We start from the raw sequence: 19,063 nt of genomic DNA, 5'->3' as shown, positions 1-19,063 counted from the left end.
AAGCCCAACAACAAGTCTACGGTGTGGACCACTGTCATCTTCACCTTACAGGAAGTCTAGGCATGGGACCCACAAGCAAGAGAGAAGTCAGCACCGCAGGGATCACTTCACAGCAGGCTGCCTCGCCATCCACAAGCTCATCCTACGCCCTCCAGAAGAAAGACCTGTGGTCGCGGAACATGCTACAAATGCAGCACTGGGCCACACTGAGACTGAGCAGCAGCTTGAATCCGGACACTGTGAAAGGAAAGGGGTCCTGGCATAAACCAAGCTGCAGATCAGACACCTGGAGGCCGCAGCCCAGGAGAACACACTGATCAGATGAGGATAAAAACCTCGAATTTAGACACTGAGCAAAAAAGCAAAGCACACCTTAAAAGGGCTTTAGAGTCCATTTTAGAAAGTAGTGAATTGTGACTTTCTCTTCCTTTGAAAACGGTATTTCCAAAATGTGGGCATCAATGCGGGGTCCTGGTGGGGGGCGGGTAGAAGATGGGGCCATCGTCACACACCACCATCCCCTGAGCCGCAGCCCCCTTGGCCTGCTGCACATCCCACTTGTGGGACTGCTGCCTCCCAGGCTCAGTGCAGTTTCGCAAGTGCAAGTCCTCCTTGGTGAAGCACAGCTCTATCTGGCCAATGGTTTGCACCTCTTCTCCCTGGAAAACAAAGGTAGACCTTTAGCGTTCAGTCCTTGCACTGCCATCTCAGTTTCAACATCAGAACACTCTGGAACTGGATTAAAGATGACAAAAGCAGTGGATGCAGACCCTGGGAGCAGAGCTGACAAGCACAGGTGCAGCTGAAGCCATGCTGCTACGGGCAGCTGCGGGCTAAGGCTCGGGCCTAGGTGCCTAGTCACCCAGCCATTCACCCCGCCGGCCCGGCAGCCCTGTGTGAAGGGATGTGCTTTCAACTTGGAAAATGATGAAAAGGTACACGCAGACCAGACCACACACACTGCACCTGGCCGGATATGCAAAGAGAAAATAGTATACCAACTGATAAGAGAATATTATCCTTACTGGCTAAAAGAAGAAACTGCAATTATTCTATAAGTTAGATAATTGTTAACTAAAATAATTAGGACTAGCATCATAAAACCCTGGAGACTTTTTAACTTAGAAATTTTAACCTAGTGATACACCTCTCTTCTTCCTCCACCCCTCCCCCCTGCTTCGCTTCCCTGGCAGTATGTTCTCCTTAGGGAGAACACACAAAAACCCATTCCAGCAGTGTCAAAGAACAATGCCCTGCACACACACAACAGTCATGACCACATAAGTGTGCTTACACACATGTATGCACACACTCAGATGTGGCCACTTTTATATACAGCACATGTCCACATGTGTATGCACCCACATGCACAAACTCAGATCTGGTCACAGACATTGTACATGCCTACACCTGCATACAGGTACAGACATGCACACAAATGCAACTGTCCTGGAAACTCCACAGTGAAGACAAACTGTTGAGAAAAGTAATTTTGTCTTCTTGATAAAGGTGATAAAATATGACACATATCCAACCTTTTCTGGCAGGAGGCACTGGATTTTAGGAACCACGCCATAGAATCTGGTAAGGGCATCTTTAAAATCTGAAATCTGATATTAAACAAAGGTGTATTAGTAAAGAACTTCAACAGGAAAACCTACCGTTCAGAGCTGAGTGCCACGTGGCTTTGAGAAACTGCACATAACATGTGCTGGAATAATGCATGTGTGTGGCTGTAATCTGGTAAAGCTCTGTTGACAAAAACAGACAACCCACCAGGGCTGTGGGGGTGGATCAAGTGACAGATCACCTGCCTAGCAGGTGTGAGGCCCTGAGTTCAGCCTGAATATCCAAAATCCCAGACAACTACATTTTATAGATTCTTTCCCACCAAAAGATCTGACTGTGCTTAATATACTTTTATCATGAAAAAAAAAAAGTTTCTCGTGCCTACTATAACACTGAATATATTTTCAAACTCCTAATCCACCAGCTCTAAGAACCTGGAGCATACATGACTCAGCAGACTATGAATCTGTGCTTCCTTGGTGTACAAATGGAGACGGAACACACGTAATATCTACCAACAGTGGCGGCAGGGGTGGTGTGGGTCACTGTAAAATCAGGAAGCTAGCACCCGCTAGATGTCCCCAGTGACGCACAGTAGAGGTAAAGGCAACACTTACATTATAGTAATTGATTGATGGCTTAATTCCAAATTTTAGGAGTACACTGAAAACAAACAAAAAAACAGTTCTGTAATGGTCCATGTTCCTTTTCAAACATGGTATTTTGTAGTAAAAATTAAGATTTTTTTCCCCTATGACTTCTGGCAATAAATCTGTCAACAAGACAGCAATCACCTTTATGCAAGCCTTTGCCCATCCCAGCACACACACTACCACATAGACAGATACCTTCCAGAACCTGAACCCCAACAGCACCCCAGAGACCATGCAAGGTGCAGAAGCCCCACCAGCCCCATCTACTGGCCACACCTGTGCTAAAAGATAGCCCATGTCTGACTGTGGATTCTGAGATTCATCCTGAGGCCAACTATGTTAAATGACTATGTCCTTAAGTCTTTTCCTAAAACACAGCCAGGAGAAACCCACTGACTTCATTAATAAGCTTGCTACATTCTGGAGGAAAGATGAATCCCCCACCCACCATCCACAGGGATCCTCTGTAGCCCTGTCAACACCCCCCACCCCCGAGACCATTCTGGATTATAGCCCCACATGGGAAGCAAAGCCACAGCTTGCTCTCTGGCTACTCACCTGCCGCAGTACTTCTGGGATGAGCAGGAGGAGGTGGGAGCAAGATATAGGTGGTAGGTAGGAAGGGACCCTGGGTGGGCCCTCAAAGCCCCAGAAATGCCATTTCTACGTGAATGTGTCACACTGTCCCTATGCTATCAGTGCCAAACATGCATACAAGATTTTAACTTCTACAGAGGTTAAGTCACACAATAACATCTCGGATAAACTAGGTTACATAAAATATTGATATTAGCCTATATTTTTGCTCTTCTCAGTGACGTTACTGGGAAATACAGCACTAACATCTGTGGTTTCACTGTATTCTACTGGGTGGCATCCTCCTGGTACAGGTGAACACAGAAGTGAGATGTCCCTAGCACAGAGAGCAGCACTGCATCTTCTAGTGTTCATCTTAAGAGTGAAATCACTTTCTCTTTAACTCTAACTCTCTGGGCTTCCCAAGAGAATCCCCAAGAGTGAGGTCTCACGAAGACCTGCTCTCAGTAAAACCTCACATGGGGGCAGGACATGCTCTCAGTGACACCTCACAACCGCTTTTGAAGTGTTTGTTGTCTTGTTTTAGGAGAGGAAGTGATTCCAACACATTCCTCAATCCAGATGCACTGGGTCCTAGACCTGGTACTGGTTTCAAAGCTCCTAATATACACACTAAATACAGATTTTAAGAGCTAGAAGAGACTTCAAAATCTGAGGGCAACCTATCCTTTCATTTCACTTCAGAGAATTAGGATCTAAGATCTAAGATGGCCAATTATACTAGTATGTGTCAGAACCAGGACTGAAGGGTGTGCTTAAAACCCTGTGCTCAGCCGCCAGGTGGCTTCTGCCTGTAATACCGGCTACTTCGGAGGCTGAGATCTGAAGTTTGAATCCAGGCTGTGTAGTAAAGTCCAATAAATCACCCAAGCAGCTCAAAGTGGAGTGTAGCTCAAATGGTACAGTGTAGCCTTAAGCAAAAAGCTCAGGGACAGTGCCCAGACCCTGAGTTCAAGTCCCAGAACCAGTGTGCACGTGTGTACATGTACACGTACACACACACACAAATACATATGCATGCACACACGCACATCTTGTGTTCTGGCAGCTGCTAGTTTTAAACTCATTTTTAGGGTGCTCTCTGAGGTATTTCACCCTCCCCAAAGGCACTCAGCCTCTTTTGTCCCACTGCTGATCTACCAATTCAAGTCCCAGCTGTTTTGGATCAAAATGACACAGAACATAATGTGCTTGAGGTGGTGAGACGTCATCTGAGCAGATGAGGCAGGGCAGATGTGCACGGAAGCAATGGAGGTTTACTCATCTTTTAGCTTTGATTCATCCCTTTAAATGTGCTTTTAGAGCAAAGGCTCCTGGGATATTGTCATCTGAAGGAGAACTCTAGCTAAAGCAGCTGTACAGTTAAAAGCAGCAATGCAAATGCTGTATAATCTGACCCCCTTTTTCCTGCTTAAAAAAAAGTAATCAACAGGCATTTGTTTCTCATACTTCTGGAGGCTAAAAGGCTGATCTGCATGAAGGCAGATCTGCATGAAGGCTGATCTGCATGAAGGCTGATCTGCATGAAGGCTGACCTGCATGAAGGCTGATCTGCATGAAGGCAGATCTGCATGAAGGCTGATCTACGTGAAGGCTGATCTACCTGAAGGCTGATCTGCATGAAGGCTGATCTGCATGAAGTGAAGACAGATCTGCATGAAGGCTGATCTGCATGAAGGCTGATCTGCATGAAGTGAAGGCTGACCTGCATGAAGGCTGACCTGCATGAAGGCTGATCTGCATGAAGGCAGACCTGCATGAAGGCTGACCTGCATGAAGGCAGACCTGCATGAAGGCTGATCTGCATGAAGGCAGACCTGCATGAAGGCTGATCTGCATGAAGGCAGATCTGTATGAAGGCTGATCTGCATGAAGGCAGGCCTGCATGAAGGCTGATCTGCATGAAGGGTGATCTGCATGAAGGGTGATCTGCATGAAGGCAGACCTGCATGAAGGCAGGCCTGCATGAAGGCTGATCTGCATGAAGGCTGATCTGCATGAAGGCCTGGCAGATCTGAGGACAGCCCACTTCTCACAGAGGGCACTTCTTGCTATCAGCTAGCTCTACAGTTCCCTGGGGTCTTCTTTCATAAGGCACTAATCCCATCCATAACCCTAGCCCTAACCCACCTTCTCAGACCTTCAACCTGGGGAAGGGTAGATTCCAGAAGCTTCCCTATCCAGCCTATCACAGGCCACCTTTCAAGCTGATGCTGTCCTCACTCTGCCTTGTCACATTTCTAAACCACCAGGTCACCAGCTTGTCACAAGTAGGACAATAAATATGCCTAGCACCCTTAGCACAACCTAAGTGTCCGGTGGGAGGGACAGGCTGGCCTAAGGTCTGGGCACCCAGACTCTGACCGTGAAGATGCTAGACCACGGCCCCGGCAGGGCATGCCATCCTCACAAGTCCTCAGCTCTTGTATGGTTAACAACATAGCCCCCTTCCCAACACAGAGGTGAAGGCGAGTAGAAACAAGTCCACAAAGACTGCCTCACTCTAGAGCCTAAAGGCCCGCTCCCCTGTGTCCAGGAGGGGAAGGCTTATGGTGTCCAATGTCTCTGGGGAAACGATCCTGTTAACATGGGGTCATTGTCAGAAGTGGCAGTGTGCCTGGTCAGCCTCTGTCTCCTTGGGGCCAACTCTGACAAGTCAGGCAGCTAAGTCCATACCTGCCTGTGGGGTTACAATCTGGAATAACTGCAAAAGTATTGGGGTGGGGTGGGGGGTGCTGGAGTCTTTCCCAGGAAGTGGACCGTCACCACCCTTTCAGGGTACCAGAGAAAACAGCCCCACGGTCTAGAGTGAGGGATTCACCCACCTGTTGAGGTCGACCTGTTTGTACAGGTCCAGGCTCTTCCCAAAGTACTTCTTCTCAGAGTTGAGGGCGTCCACCTCGGCGGCGCAGGTACCGTGCTTGTCCCACTCATGCTTCCTGTGGGGTTCACAAGGGTGCTCAGACACATGTGCCCAGCACAGCTGCCACATGCACATGCCTTCCTTTCCTTATATGCAACCTAGGCAATTACATGCGTCTCCCAGCTGAGACCAAGGCTCCAATAACACGTGACAGACCCCGAAGAGAACTCATCTCTACACTCACAGCTTGCTCAGTTAACCAGCCAGTGCTGAGGAAAAAGAACACACCACTGTTCAGCCACCCACCAAGTCGCGCTGTGGAGTGTGGTCTCCAGCAGAACTGGTACTGACAGCCAGGGAGCCGCAGGGCAGTCAACCTGTCCCTTCTACAGGAGCCAAGGAAGGGCAAATGGCTCAGGAGGTCAGGTCTGCCTCGGCCACTGCCCATGTCCACCTCAACTAACCCCTCAGCTTGAAAAGCCACCCTGGAGGACTGCAACACACAAGGCAGCCTGACTAAATACATGTAAAGAACAATTTATATTCCAGAGAATCCTGGCAACACATTACATTAAGGAAAGTGTCACTTTCCTTACATTCCTGTGCATTAGTGTCACGCTCCTCACTTGGTTTTCTCACAACTCTGCAAGAGGAAAACACCACTCATTGCCAGTCAAGAAATGGGAAAAATGAAGCGCTGAGCCGCTGAGTGACTACTTGCTGAAGGGCACAGCCAGGCTGTCCCAGAGCTGGAACCTGATTCTAAGATCAAGGCCCTCCCTATCCTACCCTGCCAGGCAGAAAGCATACCCACCTGGAGTAGCCTACACCTTGTCAGTTCAGATGCAAGCTTGTTAGCATGGAAAACAAAACACGAGTCAAGTTTGTTCAGCTTTGTCAGTGAGTGATTCATCATTTGAATTAACAGTCACACAACCATTTATAATGCACTTACATGTAGTATCTAAAACTACAATCTAAATGTGCATCACCTTACTGGTAAAATTCACCTCCTATACCTGTTTTAAATAAATGCATGGAGTAAAGGTAATATGTCACTCAGACCTAACTAAGAAAACAGGATTTGAACACAAGAAAGATCAAGACAGATGAATAGCTTTACGTAGAATAGTTTCTAGAGTGAACTACTTCCTAGCTCTCCATGTTCTATGGAACAGAAAATGGATATTCTTTCAAGCTAACATAGTGAAACCCAAACTATGAGTGACTTAGTATTGGCAAAACAAGAATACTGGAACCAAGTGTATAGGTCTCCTGGGGAGAAGAATGAGTTACAGTTGCTAGGTCTGGGGCACATTGCAACTGGTGTCACACAGGGCTTTGAGTTCAAATCCCAGTAACATCCAAATGTCAACTTTTTTTTTTTAATGCCAGTACTGGGACTTGAACTTAAGAGCTTCTCAGCAATTTGTTTGTAGCTGGTACACTTAAGCTATACTTACAGTTCCACCTTTTTATTGGTTAATAGCGATAAGAGCCTTTCAGATTTTGTGCCTTGTGGCTAGGCTGGCTTCAAACCACAATCCTCAGAGCTCATCTCCCGAGAAGCTAGGATTATAGGTATAAGCCACTGGCACTCAGCTTAACGATTATTTTTGAAGCAAACAACTCAACAGATATTAGAGCTATAATGTGTTAAAGCTACAGTTCAAAATACTTAGCCACATGTTACTTTCAATTGGATATTTTACCAATATAAAAAGAATTTCTAATTGCAAATGATTTAGGACAAAATATTTGAACTACAGTAATGCAGAAGTACAGTCATATAGTTACTACCCAGGGTGCTTTAGAGTGCTGCCATCTATATGCAGAGATGTCCTAACTAGCCCTCCAAGAAGAGTTGGGCACAAGGACAGATATCTTGGGACTCATCATCAAGGCAATGAGAGACACCTACTTCTCAGGAGTTACTCAGACCCAAACACAATGCATGAAGCTAAACTGCCAAACTAAAATGACCCAAACCTGGTGGCTCATGCCTGTAAACCTCACCAGACCAGGTAGGAAAGTCTGTGACTCTTATCTCCAATTAACCAACAAAAAGCCAGGAGTGGAACTGTGGCTCAAGCCTTGAGCAAAAAAGTCCAGGCCTTGAGTTCAAGCCCAGGACTGGCACACACACAAAATATAAAGCACAAACATCATCGGTGGGTGCATAAAAACTGTCGATACAGCTGAGCCTTAGAAGACAGTTCCCACTGCCTGTTTTCTGTGCCTCCCACACAGCTGTCATTTAATACTCTCTGAGGAAGCTCTACACACTTGTGCTTTAAATGTGTGATATGACTGCCAGAAACCTGCACTTACCAGAACTGGCTGCGATTGGAATGTGGATGAAGTACATCGGGCCAGTATATCTTCATGTCCCGCAAAAGATCCTGTGTTAAAAACAAAAGCCTCTGCAAGACCTAAGAAACCCAAAACCTAGAGGGCAAACTTAATAAACTAATACATAAAAAATTCAAGTTCTACTAATTTAGGTATGTGAAATTATTATACATGTATTCCGCATGAAGTGCTCCAGATATATGTGAGAATGAGATTTAAGTGCACAAAATCATGTGAAAATACAAGCTCTCATAGGTGAGTGGCTAAACTAACTGTGATACATATAGACAGTGAAATCATGCTCAGTTCTATATAGAGATAAGCACGCCTGGGCAGGAAAGTCTGGGAGACTCTCATCTCCAATTAACCACTAGAAAAGGTTCAAGGACAGCACCCAAGTGAGTTCAAGCCCCAGGCCAGGCAAAGGGAGGGGTGTAAGAGAGGAAGGGGAGAGGGAGGAGAGAGATAGATATCAAATCATGAAAACAAGGGAGGAAACATAAAAGCATGTTTATGAAAACTACATAATATACAATTCCAACTATCCAACATTTGAGAAAGGGCTGCCATGGGTCCTGGGAGGAAAGGGGGAGAAGGAAAACGTGGGCCTGGGATCATTAGAACAGTGAAATTGCTCCACCGGACACCTGTCCTCGAGTCTTGTCAAAACTCATAAATGTGTACCTCAGGCGTGGGCGCTAATTCAAGCTATAACTTCAGGTAGGCGTCAGAACTGGCTCATCAACTCTGATAAAATACAACACACTGAAGGAGGACATTAATAGGGAAAACAATGTGACACGCACAGGCACACACACACTTGCAGAGCCTTGCAGAGAAGGCTTGAGCAGGCAGCTAGCACCTTCCTGCGGTTACGCTAATTCCAATTTCTATATGCCCATGTGCTCATCAGACCCAAAAAATCACCCATAAACTTAGAAGAACATTAGCCTCCTGTCTCCCACTCTCCCATGATGGTCCTCCTGTCAGTACACCAGTGCCTGGCCTCCCTGTCCCCTCTGGACACAGCCGTGCTGGGCCCCTTCACCGAAGTTATCCACCCAGGGTCTCACTGCTTTGCTTACCTGCCACCTCTCAATCTGGCATCAGCCATCTGGGCATGACTTACAGAGTCAGTCAAACCAGGTCACTTCTGTGTGGGGCAAACACTGATCGTGCATTATGCAACAGAAGCAAACCAGCACTGTTCTGAGTAAGCTGGGGCATGGCTACCAAGACTGGCAGTCCCTCAAGGCAGAAGTCATTCAGCCAGCTTGTTATGATACCCCTTCCTCCCCAAGATTCATCAACTTTCCTTCTCCTGAATGACACTCTACAAGGACTTGCTGGTACACAGCAAGGAAAGCTGAGCCTGTGCAGGAAGGTTCCATATTCCTTTGTGAAGTATCTCAAACAAATAAACACCACATGTGCCACTCTTGTAAACTTGTAACTTAAACCTATAACTTAGTTCCTTGAGGATGGAAGGCAGGACTCAAGCACTAGGCAAGCACTATAACAAAGAGCTCCACCCTCAGCCTGCTCTACCACATTACTCTTTAACAGCGACTTTCATACTGGAAGGCCTCCTCATCTGTTCCTTGATCATATTCACTATTTAGAAACACTTACCACCCATAGCTAGAAAGGCAATGCCAGGGGCCACGTGCTGACTCTCTGGACCCTGTCTAGAGATGTCCACCATGACACATGCACCAGATACTCACTTTCAGTACTGACTCAGGAGCCTTGGGTGCTGGGAACTATGGGGCTGGCTGTCTGCACAACCAAGACATGTTTTGCCTCTCTGAGCTCACTGCCCACAGCTCACATGCTGGGCTTGGGCCCAGGCAGAACAGGAGGAAAGTCTGTATTTTGTTTTTTTAGTTTATGGGATTACTTTAACTATCAGTAATTACTAAAAAGGCCGCAAGGGCTCAATTAAAATGAGTATATTCATGACCCTGATGTTTTAAGCATGACTTTGAATATATACTTATGAGAAGAATTACTGTAATATAACATTCTTTTGCAGTAGAAATACAACTAAAAGTTAGTACCTTAATTTCATCCAAATTAAAGTGCCATGATCGATTACATTCTTCTCCTTTATCAGGCCTTGAGATATAAAAACATTAGTTTGGGTTAGGACGGCTTTTACAAGACATTATATTTTCATTAAAATCTGTAGCAAACAAAAAAAGAAGTCCTAACTGAGAATTAATTTTCCCACACAACGTTTAACAAAGAATGCTTAGACACAAACACACTGAGTTTCTTTTGAAGAGGAAAGAAATGGGGTTCAGAATGTCCTGGCCAGTTTTTTAGTAGAAGTACAACAAATTGCCCAGTAGGGGGAACTCTGAAGCCAACCCAGCCTCAGCACTTGCTAGCAGCCTAGGAATTGTCTGACCCTACTCCAAAATGCTTTGCCTCACTAAATGCTGTAACCATGCAGAGCGATAATATGCACAGCTGACATGCTCACAAAGTGCCTGACAGACCACAACAAGGTCGACTAGTATGACCTGGTTTTATTTTTCGGTATAAAATATGTTCTCACAGTCTTTGCTTCTGAATTTTATTCTGCCTTTCCAAGTTTGACTCTGGACATATCAGCTCTCATTTCTCAGAGCTGCTCAGCTCAGAGGGCGCCACACTGACCCTAAGACCTCTCAGAGCCCCACCGACCAGGATGCTGAGGCCTGGCAAGGGCTGACACTGCACCCTGGAAGGTCAGAGAAGCTGTGTGGATTCTCATTCCAGCCTCAGAAATGAAATGCCATCAAGAGCAGACACAGCCAGGACACAGGAAGGCAGCAGAGGCAGTGAGCCAAAAGTTAAGAGAGAAAAGGGCACAAAGGTTGACACCTAAGAAGCCTGAGGAAAAGTGGAACTGGAAGCCAGTTACCCAGGTTCCAGAAGGAAGGGTCCCAAGAAACACAGGCACCAAAGGAGCCAAGAGGACCCCTCTTCCCATAAGAGAGCCTTCCAGGGAACAAATTTACAGGCAGAATTCAATACCACAAGCACATGCACAACACCACACACCACATGCACAAAGAAAAACTACCTAGTGAGAATGCGGATAAAACCAGGAAAACAAAGTTAGCCCCCTACACAGAAACAGGCATCACTATATACTGATAATGTATCATATATGTAAATGAGATTGTTTTATCCAAGTAGAATTAAACAACAAAATTACGGTTATGCTAAAATGACTCAAGATATTTCTTTTTTTTTTTTTTTTGGGGGGGGGGGTCCAGTCGTGGGGCCTGAACTCTGGGCCTGGGCGCTGTCCCTCAGCTCTTCAGCTCAAGGCTAGCGCTCTACCACTTGAGCCACAGCGCCACTTCCGGCTTTTTTCTTTTTGCTTATGTGGTGCTGAGGAATCGAACCCAGGGCCTCGAGCATGCAAGGCAAGTGCTCTGCCACTGAGCCACCTTCCCAGCCTGACTCAAGATATTTCTAAATAAAGATCATGTCTACTGAACAAACTCCTATCAAAAACAATAAGTATACTTATTAAGACTAGACTCAAGCTGGAATTTCAAGTCGGCTGGCTTCTCCTGACTTTTAATGAGGCTTTATGGCCCTAGATGCTTGCCATAGTCCATGGATCGTCCAGTAATCCAGAGAGTCTTGACAGCTGTTACCTTCCTAGGAGAAAAGACACAAAGAAGATGGTTCGTTGTTTAAATACACTTAGCAATTCTGTTTTCTTTCATAGACTAACTAGACATTGGTACACTAATACAATAAGGTGATGTGGTATTGGTAGCAATATCTGCAATGTGTTCATGAGAAAACTACATCAGGGCTAGATGTTCTAGGCTTGTCCTCTAACAGTGAAGCTGAGGGAACCAAGTAACTACAAAGGCTGATACCAGTACAATCAAACTTGTGCCACTATTAGGTCCAAATCTATCTGTGACATAATCAGTACTGAAAACTTGAAGCCAACCAACACAATAAAGTAAAAATCAGGAGTACAGCCTTGCCCTCCACTAAGGAAGACAAAGTCAAGATAAAAATCTCAGTATAGCAAAACCTTTTCAGAGACCTACAAATGATTTAGCTAAGAGCCACCCTCCTCCATCCCCACCCTGTGACTGAGCAAAGGAAGCCTAGAACTTGGAGCCTGGCTGGCTGACAGGCCTCATGCTCTGCCTTCCCCAGCTTTGTCCCCTCTGCATGGCTTCTCAGGAGAGGAAGTTTCATGGCTGACTAGGGATGACCAAGGGCCTGGTTCAGGTGACAGATGCCAGGTGAGAGCTGCCTGCTACTGGGCAACTGAGCGCAGGAATGGAGGAACAGAGGCCACCTTCTTTCCCTCCACCAGCACCCCAATTCCTTGCCTAAGGAAACCCCATTTCCTTCATCTTGCACAGCCCCTAAGAGCAAAGACAGCACAGAATGTGGGTGTTTGCTCAGCTTCTTGTCCAGGTTTCTGTGCCTGCCTTGACAGGAGTAACCCGGTCAAGGGTCAGCTTGCTTTCTTCCATTCAGTCAGCAAACACTATGGCTCTGAGGGACTGTACCACACACTGAGGACATGTACAGACCATGACAAGTGTGTTCCTACACCTATCATGCATATCTTACAGACAGGAGCCCACAGGCAGCTTCTAGTGCCAGAGGAAGGCAGGCTGAACATCTTCCCCATCGTCACCTTGTTTGAAATTTCTTCAACTCACTAATTTTGTTAAAGCCCCACTTCTAAAGCCTCAAGGCAAGGCAGCTGCCTGCACAGCCACATTCACCAGTGGACAGACCTACTTTTCTCACACAGGCCAGGCCAAGCAGCCTGGTCCTGAGCCTCAGTTCTTCTTCTGTACACGGGTCCTCTGGCTGGAGCCAAGGACTTCACTATTCCTCAGTTCCCAGGACGCCAACCAGATTCCCAGCCAACTTATGAGTTCATGCCCCATACTTTCATTCCACTCACTCCGTGTAGGAACAGTAGAAGAGAAAAAAGAGACAGCAAGTCAAGTTTGGAAAATTGAAACCATAGTGTCTAGTCTAATAGTGGAGATAATGTTACAGAGCAGTTTCCAGGTCAAGAGTAGAATTAGAGCTAGGTACCTGTAATCTTAGCTACTCAGGAGGCTGAGATCTGAGAATCACAGTTCAAAGCCATGAGCCTCTTATCTCCACTTAACCACCAAAAAGCCAGAAGCCAAGCTATCGCTCAAGTAGTAGAGTGCTAGCTTTAAGCAAAAAAGCTCAGGGACCAGGCCCTGAGTTCAAGCCCCAGGACCAGCACTGCAGAGTAGGATTAGGCTGGGCAATGGTGGCTTAGGCCTATAATCCTAGCTACTCACGAGGCTGAGATCTGAGGATGGTAATTTAAAGCAAGGGAAGGGAAATCTGTGAGACTTATCTCCAATTAACACCAAAAAAGCAGGCAATGGAGAGAAAGAAACAGGTGACATAGTCCAAAAAGAAATGTACTTATCACCTGCCTTATGTAACTGTGGCCCCTCTGTACATCACCTTTAAAATAACAATTTTTAAAAGTTTTTTTTTTAAAGCTGGAAGTGGAGCTGTGGCTCCAGCAGTAGAGCTTTAGCCTTAAGCAAAAAAGTCAGGCAACGAGCACAAGCCCCAAGTTCAAGCAAAATAAAGGGCAGGAAACAACCAAGTAATACCCTCAGTGAGTTACACCCTCAAGTACCAGCTACCAACCCCCCATCACCTCCACTTCCCAGCTACTGCCCTCCACCCTGTGGCGTTAAGAGACCTTAACAATTTAAAACTCTCAAGCCAAAATTTCAGAAACACTACTGATAAACCTAGTTCCAGCTTGGGGTAATTTTGCAGTAAATATCAGGAATGTCTTTCAAACTGCTAATGAGAAGGATGAGCCAGAGCAGAGACTGGGAGTGGGCACGCGGCTGGCGCTGCTCCAACAGGCAGAGCCTCAGCAAGGGCACCGTAGAAGTGGCTGAGACAAGACAGAACCACAGACAGAGAGAAGCCACTCTCAAGTGGGGGTGTGATCCGCATCACGCAGAACAGGCAGGAGACAGGCAACTGTAGTCCACTCCCTCCCATTCCTGGGAGACAAATAAGACACTCAGCATGGAGAGAGGAGACGAGTCAGGCCTATTTGTGTCTCACTGGGCTTTACGGGATCATACACGAGGTAAGACAGAAGAACTCACCTTGCACACTGTTGGAGGCCAATGCTGAGTCAAAATGAGTTTTTTCCACTCATGGTTGCCACTATTAAAAGACAAAAGCATGGTTTTCAGGACTATTTGTAAGTACAAGACTGAATTTCTTTAAAGAAATCAGCCCAGCACTAATGGCTCACACTTGTAACCCTACTCCAGAGACCAAAATCTGAGGATCCAAGTTTAAAGTCAGCCTGCGAATAACAAAGAAGTCCATCAGACTTTTACCTCCACTTCAGCAGCAAAAAGCTGGAACTGGAGGTATGGATCAAGTGACAGCACCAACCTTAAGTGAGAAAGTCAAGAAAGAGTGCAATGCCTGAGTCCAAAAAAGAAAAAATGTAATTGATCCATCCACTGGACAATGAGTGTGTGGGACTAGGCTATCACCAGGAACAAATTCCCAGTTCCCAAAGTAACATTCCAAGAGGAGGGAATGAACACTGGATCATGAAAGGTAGAACAGGTAGCAAATACTGACAAGAGTACAGCCAGGAAGAGCCCTGCTGAAGGCAGGTGAACTACTACATACCATTCTCCTAAGGACATTCAGCAATTGAGGAATACAGACTCATGCCCCCTTAGCTATATTTGATTCCACAAGGTTCTGAAAAGTGGGCTCTAGTAATCCACATAGCAACAAAACATGAGCTGAACTAGCTAGCATAAAGCTACTGGAACCATCACTGTCGGCTTTTTTTTTTTTTCGTTCCGTCGGTCGTGGGGCTTGAACTCTGGGCCTGGGTGCTGTCCCTCAGCTCTTCAGCTCAACGCGAGCGCTTTACCACTTGAGCTACAGCACCACTTCCTGTTTTCTGGTGGTTTATTGGAGATAGGAGTCTCACGGTCTCTCCTGCCCGGGCTGGCTTTGAACCGCGATCCTCAGATCTCAGCCTCCTGAGTAGCTAGGATTACAGGCGTGAGCCACCAGCGCCCGGCTTATCACTGTCGGCTTTTAGGTCAGCAATCAGCTGCTCTGCAGAATTCGTGACATGTGCTACTTCAGAAACTACAAGAGTGGTTACAAGCACAGCCAGGGCACTGGGCCTGGAAGATCAGACATGCCCGTGCCATGTCACTGTATTACCTGAACACAGCTCCTCCATCAAAGAGACAAGTCACAGTGAACTGCTCACAGCTCCTTTGCAGGAGGCCTCCTGTGGGTAGAATGTGTCCTCCCCCTGAGGTTTACTTGGTGGGGCCTGGTCCAGTGGCAGTTGGCCCCTTAAGAGGTGGGGGCTAATGGAGGCCCTTTGTTAACTGGGGCGCACCTTCTGGAAGGATTCAATGTTTTGCTTGTGACCTGGCTAGCTCTCCAGGGGACAGTTTTCATAAAACAGCCTTTCAGTCTCTGGCTAGTCACTTCTAGTGACTTCTCTGCTTCATGCCCCTGCCAAGGTACTGTGAGGTCCTCACCAGAGCTGAGTTCTGCTGGTGTCATGCCAGAGGACCTCCAGAACTGAAAGCTACATAAACCTCTTCCCTTCCTAAGCAGCTGGTCCCAGGTACTTCCCTACAGTAACAACAGCAACAACACACACACACACACAAAGAGGCCTCTAACCACATCACACACAGAGACATCAGAGTACAAAGCACAGCTGGCAAAAATAATATATATAAATGGACAAAGTCAGCAGTCCAACTGACAGTTAACTCAGAATACATTACACTTTGGAAGTGATGATTTGGAGTAAAGTAGATCATGCTACATATTGCTTTAGGAAATAACTGAATACTGGTAAGTATAGATTTTACAGTCAAGAAGCCAAGTCCTGGTGCCATGGCTCTACCTGTAATCCCAACTACTTAGAAGGTGGACTACTATTAGGAGGAGGACGATTTGAGGCCAGCCCAGGAAAAAAGTTAGTGAGACCCCGTCTCAACAAAAAGGCTGGGTGGGCATGGTGGTTTCTCACCCCAGCTACACAGGTGCATGAAGACAAAGCCGCCCTCTGGACTTGACCTGACAAGTGAAGCCCGCGCTCAAGCCGCCGTGCCCCGCGGAAACACCAAACGGCGAAGAGCAGCTCTGAAAATCAGACTGGGTCTGAACTGAGGAGACAAGCTCTCCGGGTGAGAGGAGCGAAACAGGGGCTGCCCTGAGGGGCTTGGCCGTCCCTGACCTCGGGCTCCCGGGGGCTCCGCGGGCGCGGGCGCGGGCGCAGGCGGGCTCCCGGGGGCTCCGCGGGCGCAGGCAGAGGGGTCTGGGAGGCCGGCCCGGCCCGGGAAACGTCCCCGCAGCCTCCAGCGGCGCCTGAGTCAGGCCGGCTGCGGAGGGGACGCCGCCCGGGCCGCCGTCCCGTCGCCTCCCTCCAGGAAAGGGCCGAGCCCTCCTGGGTCCTGGAACCCGCTCTGCCCGGCCGGTGCCGGTGCCGTGACCGCGGCGGTTCCCGGTTCCCATGCCCCGGCGGCTCCCGGTTCCCGTGCCCCGGCCGTTCCCGGTTCCCGTGCCCCGGCGGTTCCCGGTTCCCGTGCCCCGGCCCGGCGGCTCCTGGTTCCCGTGCCCCGGCCCGGCGGCTCCTGGTTCCCGTGCCCCGGCCCGGCGGCTCCTGGTTCCCGTGCCCCGGCCGTTCCCGGTTCCCGTGCCCCGGCCCCGGCGGCTCCCGGTTCCCGTGCCCGGGCCCGGCCGCCTCTGCAGGGCGGGGCCTCCCCTGAACGAAAGAAAAGCAGAAGAAAACACCCGCAGCGTCGCGGCCGCGCGTCGGGGCCTGAGCGCCTCGGGGCGTCCGCAGCCGTGCTCCCACGCGCTTCCCGACCGACCACCGCCCCGGAGGGCGGCGAGGAACTGCGGCGTCCTGCAGCCTAGGCACCGGGGCGCCCGCCGCCCCTCCGCCGCCCCGGCCCCGGCCCGCGTTCCCCTCCGCCGCCCCGGCCCCGGCCCCGGCCCGCGCTCCCCTCCGCCGCCCCGGCCCCGGCCCGCGCTCCCCTCCGCCGCCCCTCCGCCGCCCCGGCCCCGGCCCGCGCTCCCCTCCGCCGCCCCGGCCCCGGCCCGCGCTCCCCTCCGCCGCCCCTCCGCCGCCCCGGCCCCGGCCCGCGCTCCCCTCCGCCGCCCCGGCCCCGGCCCGCGCTCCCCTCCGCCGCCCCGGCCCCGGCCCGCGCTCCCCTCCGCCGCCCCTCCGCCGCCCCGGCCCCGGCCCGCGCTCCCCTCCGCCGCCCCGGCCCCGGCCCGCGCTCCCCTCCGCCGCCCCGGCCCCGGCCCGCGCTCCCCTCCGCCGCCCCGGCCCCGGCCCCGGCCCGCGCTCCCCTCCGCCGCCCCGGCCCCGGCCCCGGCCCGCGCTCCCCTCCGCCGCCCCTCCGCCGCCCCGGCCCCGGCCCGCGCTCCCCTCCGCCGCCCCGGCCCCGGCCCCGGCCCCGGCCCCGGCCCGCGCTCCCCTCCGCCGCCCCGGCCCCGGCCCCGGGCCCGGCCCGCGCTCCCCTCCGCCGCCCCGGCCCCGGCCCGCGCTCCCCTCCGCCGCCCCGGCCCCGGCCCGCGCTCCCCTCCGCCGCCCCGGCCCCGGCCCCGGCCCGCGCTCACCTCCACAGCGGGCCCGCGCTCCCCTCCGCCGCCCCGGCCCGGGCCCCGGCCCCGGCCCGCGCTCCCCTCCGCCGCCCCGGCCCCGGCCCCGGCCCCGGCCCGTGCTCCCCTCCGCCGCCCCGGCCCCGGCCCGGGCCCGCGCTCCCCTCCGCCGCCCCGGCCCCGGCCCCGCTCCCCTCCGCCGCCCCGGCCCCGGGCCGCGCTCCCCTCCGCCGCCCCGGCCCCGGCCCCGGCCCCGGCCCCGGCCCGCGCTCCCCTCCGCCGCCCCGGCCCGGGCCCGCGCTCCCCTCCGCCGCCCCGGCCCCGGCCCCGGCCCGCGCTCACCTCCACAGCGGGCCCGCGCTCCCCTCCGCCGCCCCGGCCCCGGCCCCGGCCCGCGCTCACCTCCACAGCGGGCCCGCGCGGCATAGGCAGCACAGCGCCAGCCCCCAGCACAGCGCCAGGCCCCAGCCCCGGAGCGCGCCGCGCGGCGGGGACGCCATGGCAGCCGGACGAAGCTCTCACGGCTCTCTCCCCGCGGGCTCCCACAGCCGCCCAACCCCGGACCCGAGCGTCCGCCTCAGCCGACCCCGCGCCCGGCGCGCCGGGCGACCGAGGCTGCGTACCTCTCCCTCACCACTTCCGCTCGCCTAGCGGAGCAGCGAGTACCGCAGCCAGAGGACGCGCCCCCGACACCGCCCCATCCCACGCGAAGAAGCCGCCCCATGCCCATACACCACGCCCCCAAGGCCGACGCCACGCCCCATCCCACGCGAAGAAGCCGCCCCATGCCCATACACCACGCCCCCAAGACCGACGCCACGCCCCATCCCACTCGAACAACTCGCCCCATGCCCATACGCCACGCCCCCAAGGCCGACGCCACGCCCCATCCCACGCGAACAACTCGCCCCATGCCCATACGCCACGCCCCCAAGACCGACGCCACGCCCCAGTCCCACAGGAAGGACTTGTTCCCTGTCCAGACGCCACGCCTCAATATCCCGGCGCCACGCCTTCTGGCCGGATGGGCACGCCCCGGAGCCACGCCCCCTGTCCACCTGACAGACGGTCCCGAGCCCCGAGGGCCCGTCCCACGCCGTCGCCGCCCCGCGGCCAAGGCCTCCCAGGGCCAGCTTTGATGCTCTCCCTGAGAAACTCAGTGCCACAGGAACAGGCTGGGAAGGCGGCTCGTGGGGGAGCGCTCCTGAGGCCCTGGGTTCGATTCCCTGGCACCACATTCACAGAAAAAGCCGGGCGTGGTGCCGTGGCTCAAGTGGTAGAGCGCCAGCCTTGAGCAAAAGCAGCTCAGGGACAGTGCCCAGACCCTGAGTTTAAGCCCCAGGACTAG

The 19,063-nt window shown here is 51.6% G+C and overlaps 1 protein-coding gene across 1 annotated transcript; it reads right to left on the bottom strand.

The window, feature by feature from the left end:
• Window positions 1-373: 373 nt before the first annotated feature.
• On the bottom strand, window positions 374-18,320 carry Rnaset2 (ribonuclease T2). Its single transcript, XM_042689716.1, has 9 exons — window positions 18,118-18,320; window positions 14,205-14,265; window positions 11,645-11,697; window positions 10,095-10,152; window positions 8,014-8,084; window positions 5,645-5,758; window positions 2,187-2,232; window positions 1,536-1,610; window positions 374-659 (listed from the first exon to the last, which is right to left on the bottom strand). The coding sequence occupies exons 1-9, from the start codon at window positions 18,213-18,215 to the stop codon at window positions 459-461; spliced, it is 777 nt and encodes a 258-aa protein (XP_042545650.1). The 5' UTR covers window positions 18,216-18,320; the 3' UTR covers window positions 374-458.
• Between the last annotated feature and the right edge of the window lie 743 nt (window positions 18,321-19,063).

Source organism: Dipodomys spectabilis, unplaced genomic scaffold (assembly GCF_019054845.1).
Source record: "Dipodomys spectabilis isolate Male_0828 unplaced genomic scaffold, ASM1905484v1 ptg000126l, whole genome shotgun sequence".
Taxonomy (NCBI): domain Eukaryota; kingdom Metazoa; phylum Chordata; class Mammalia; order Rodentia; family Heteromyidae; genus Dipodomys; species Dipodomys spectabilis.
Note: the sequence above shows the minus strand (reverse complement) of the source record. Positions and strands in the feature narration are given on the sequence as shown.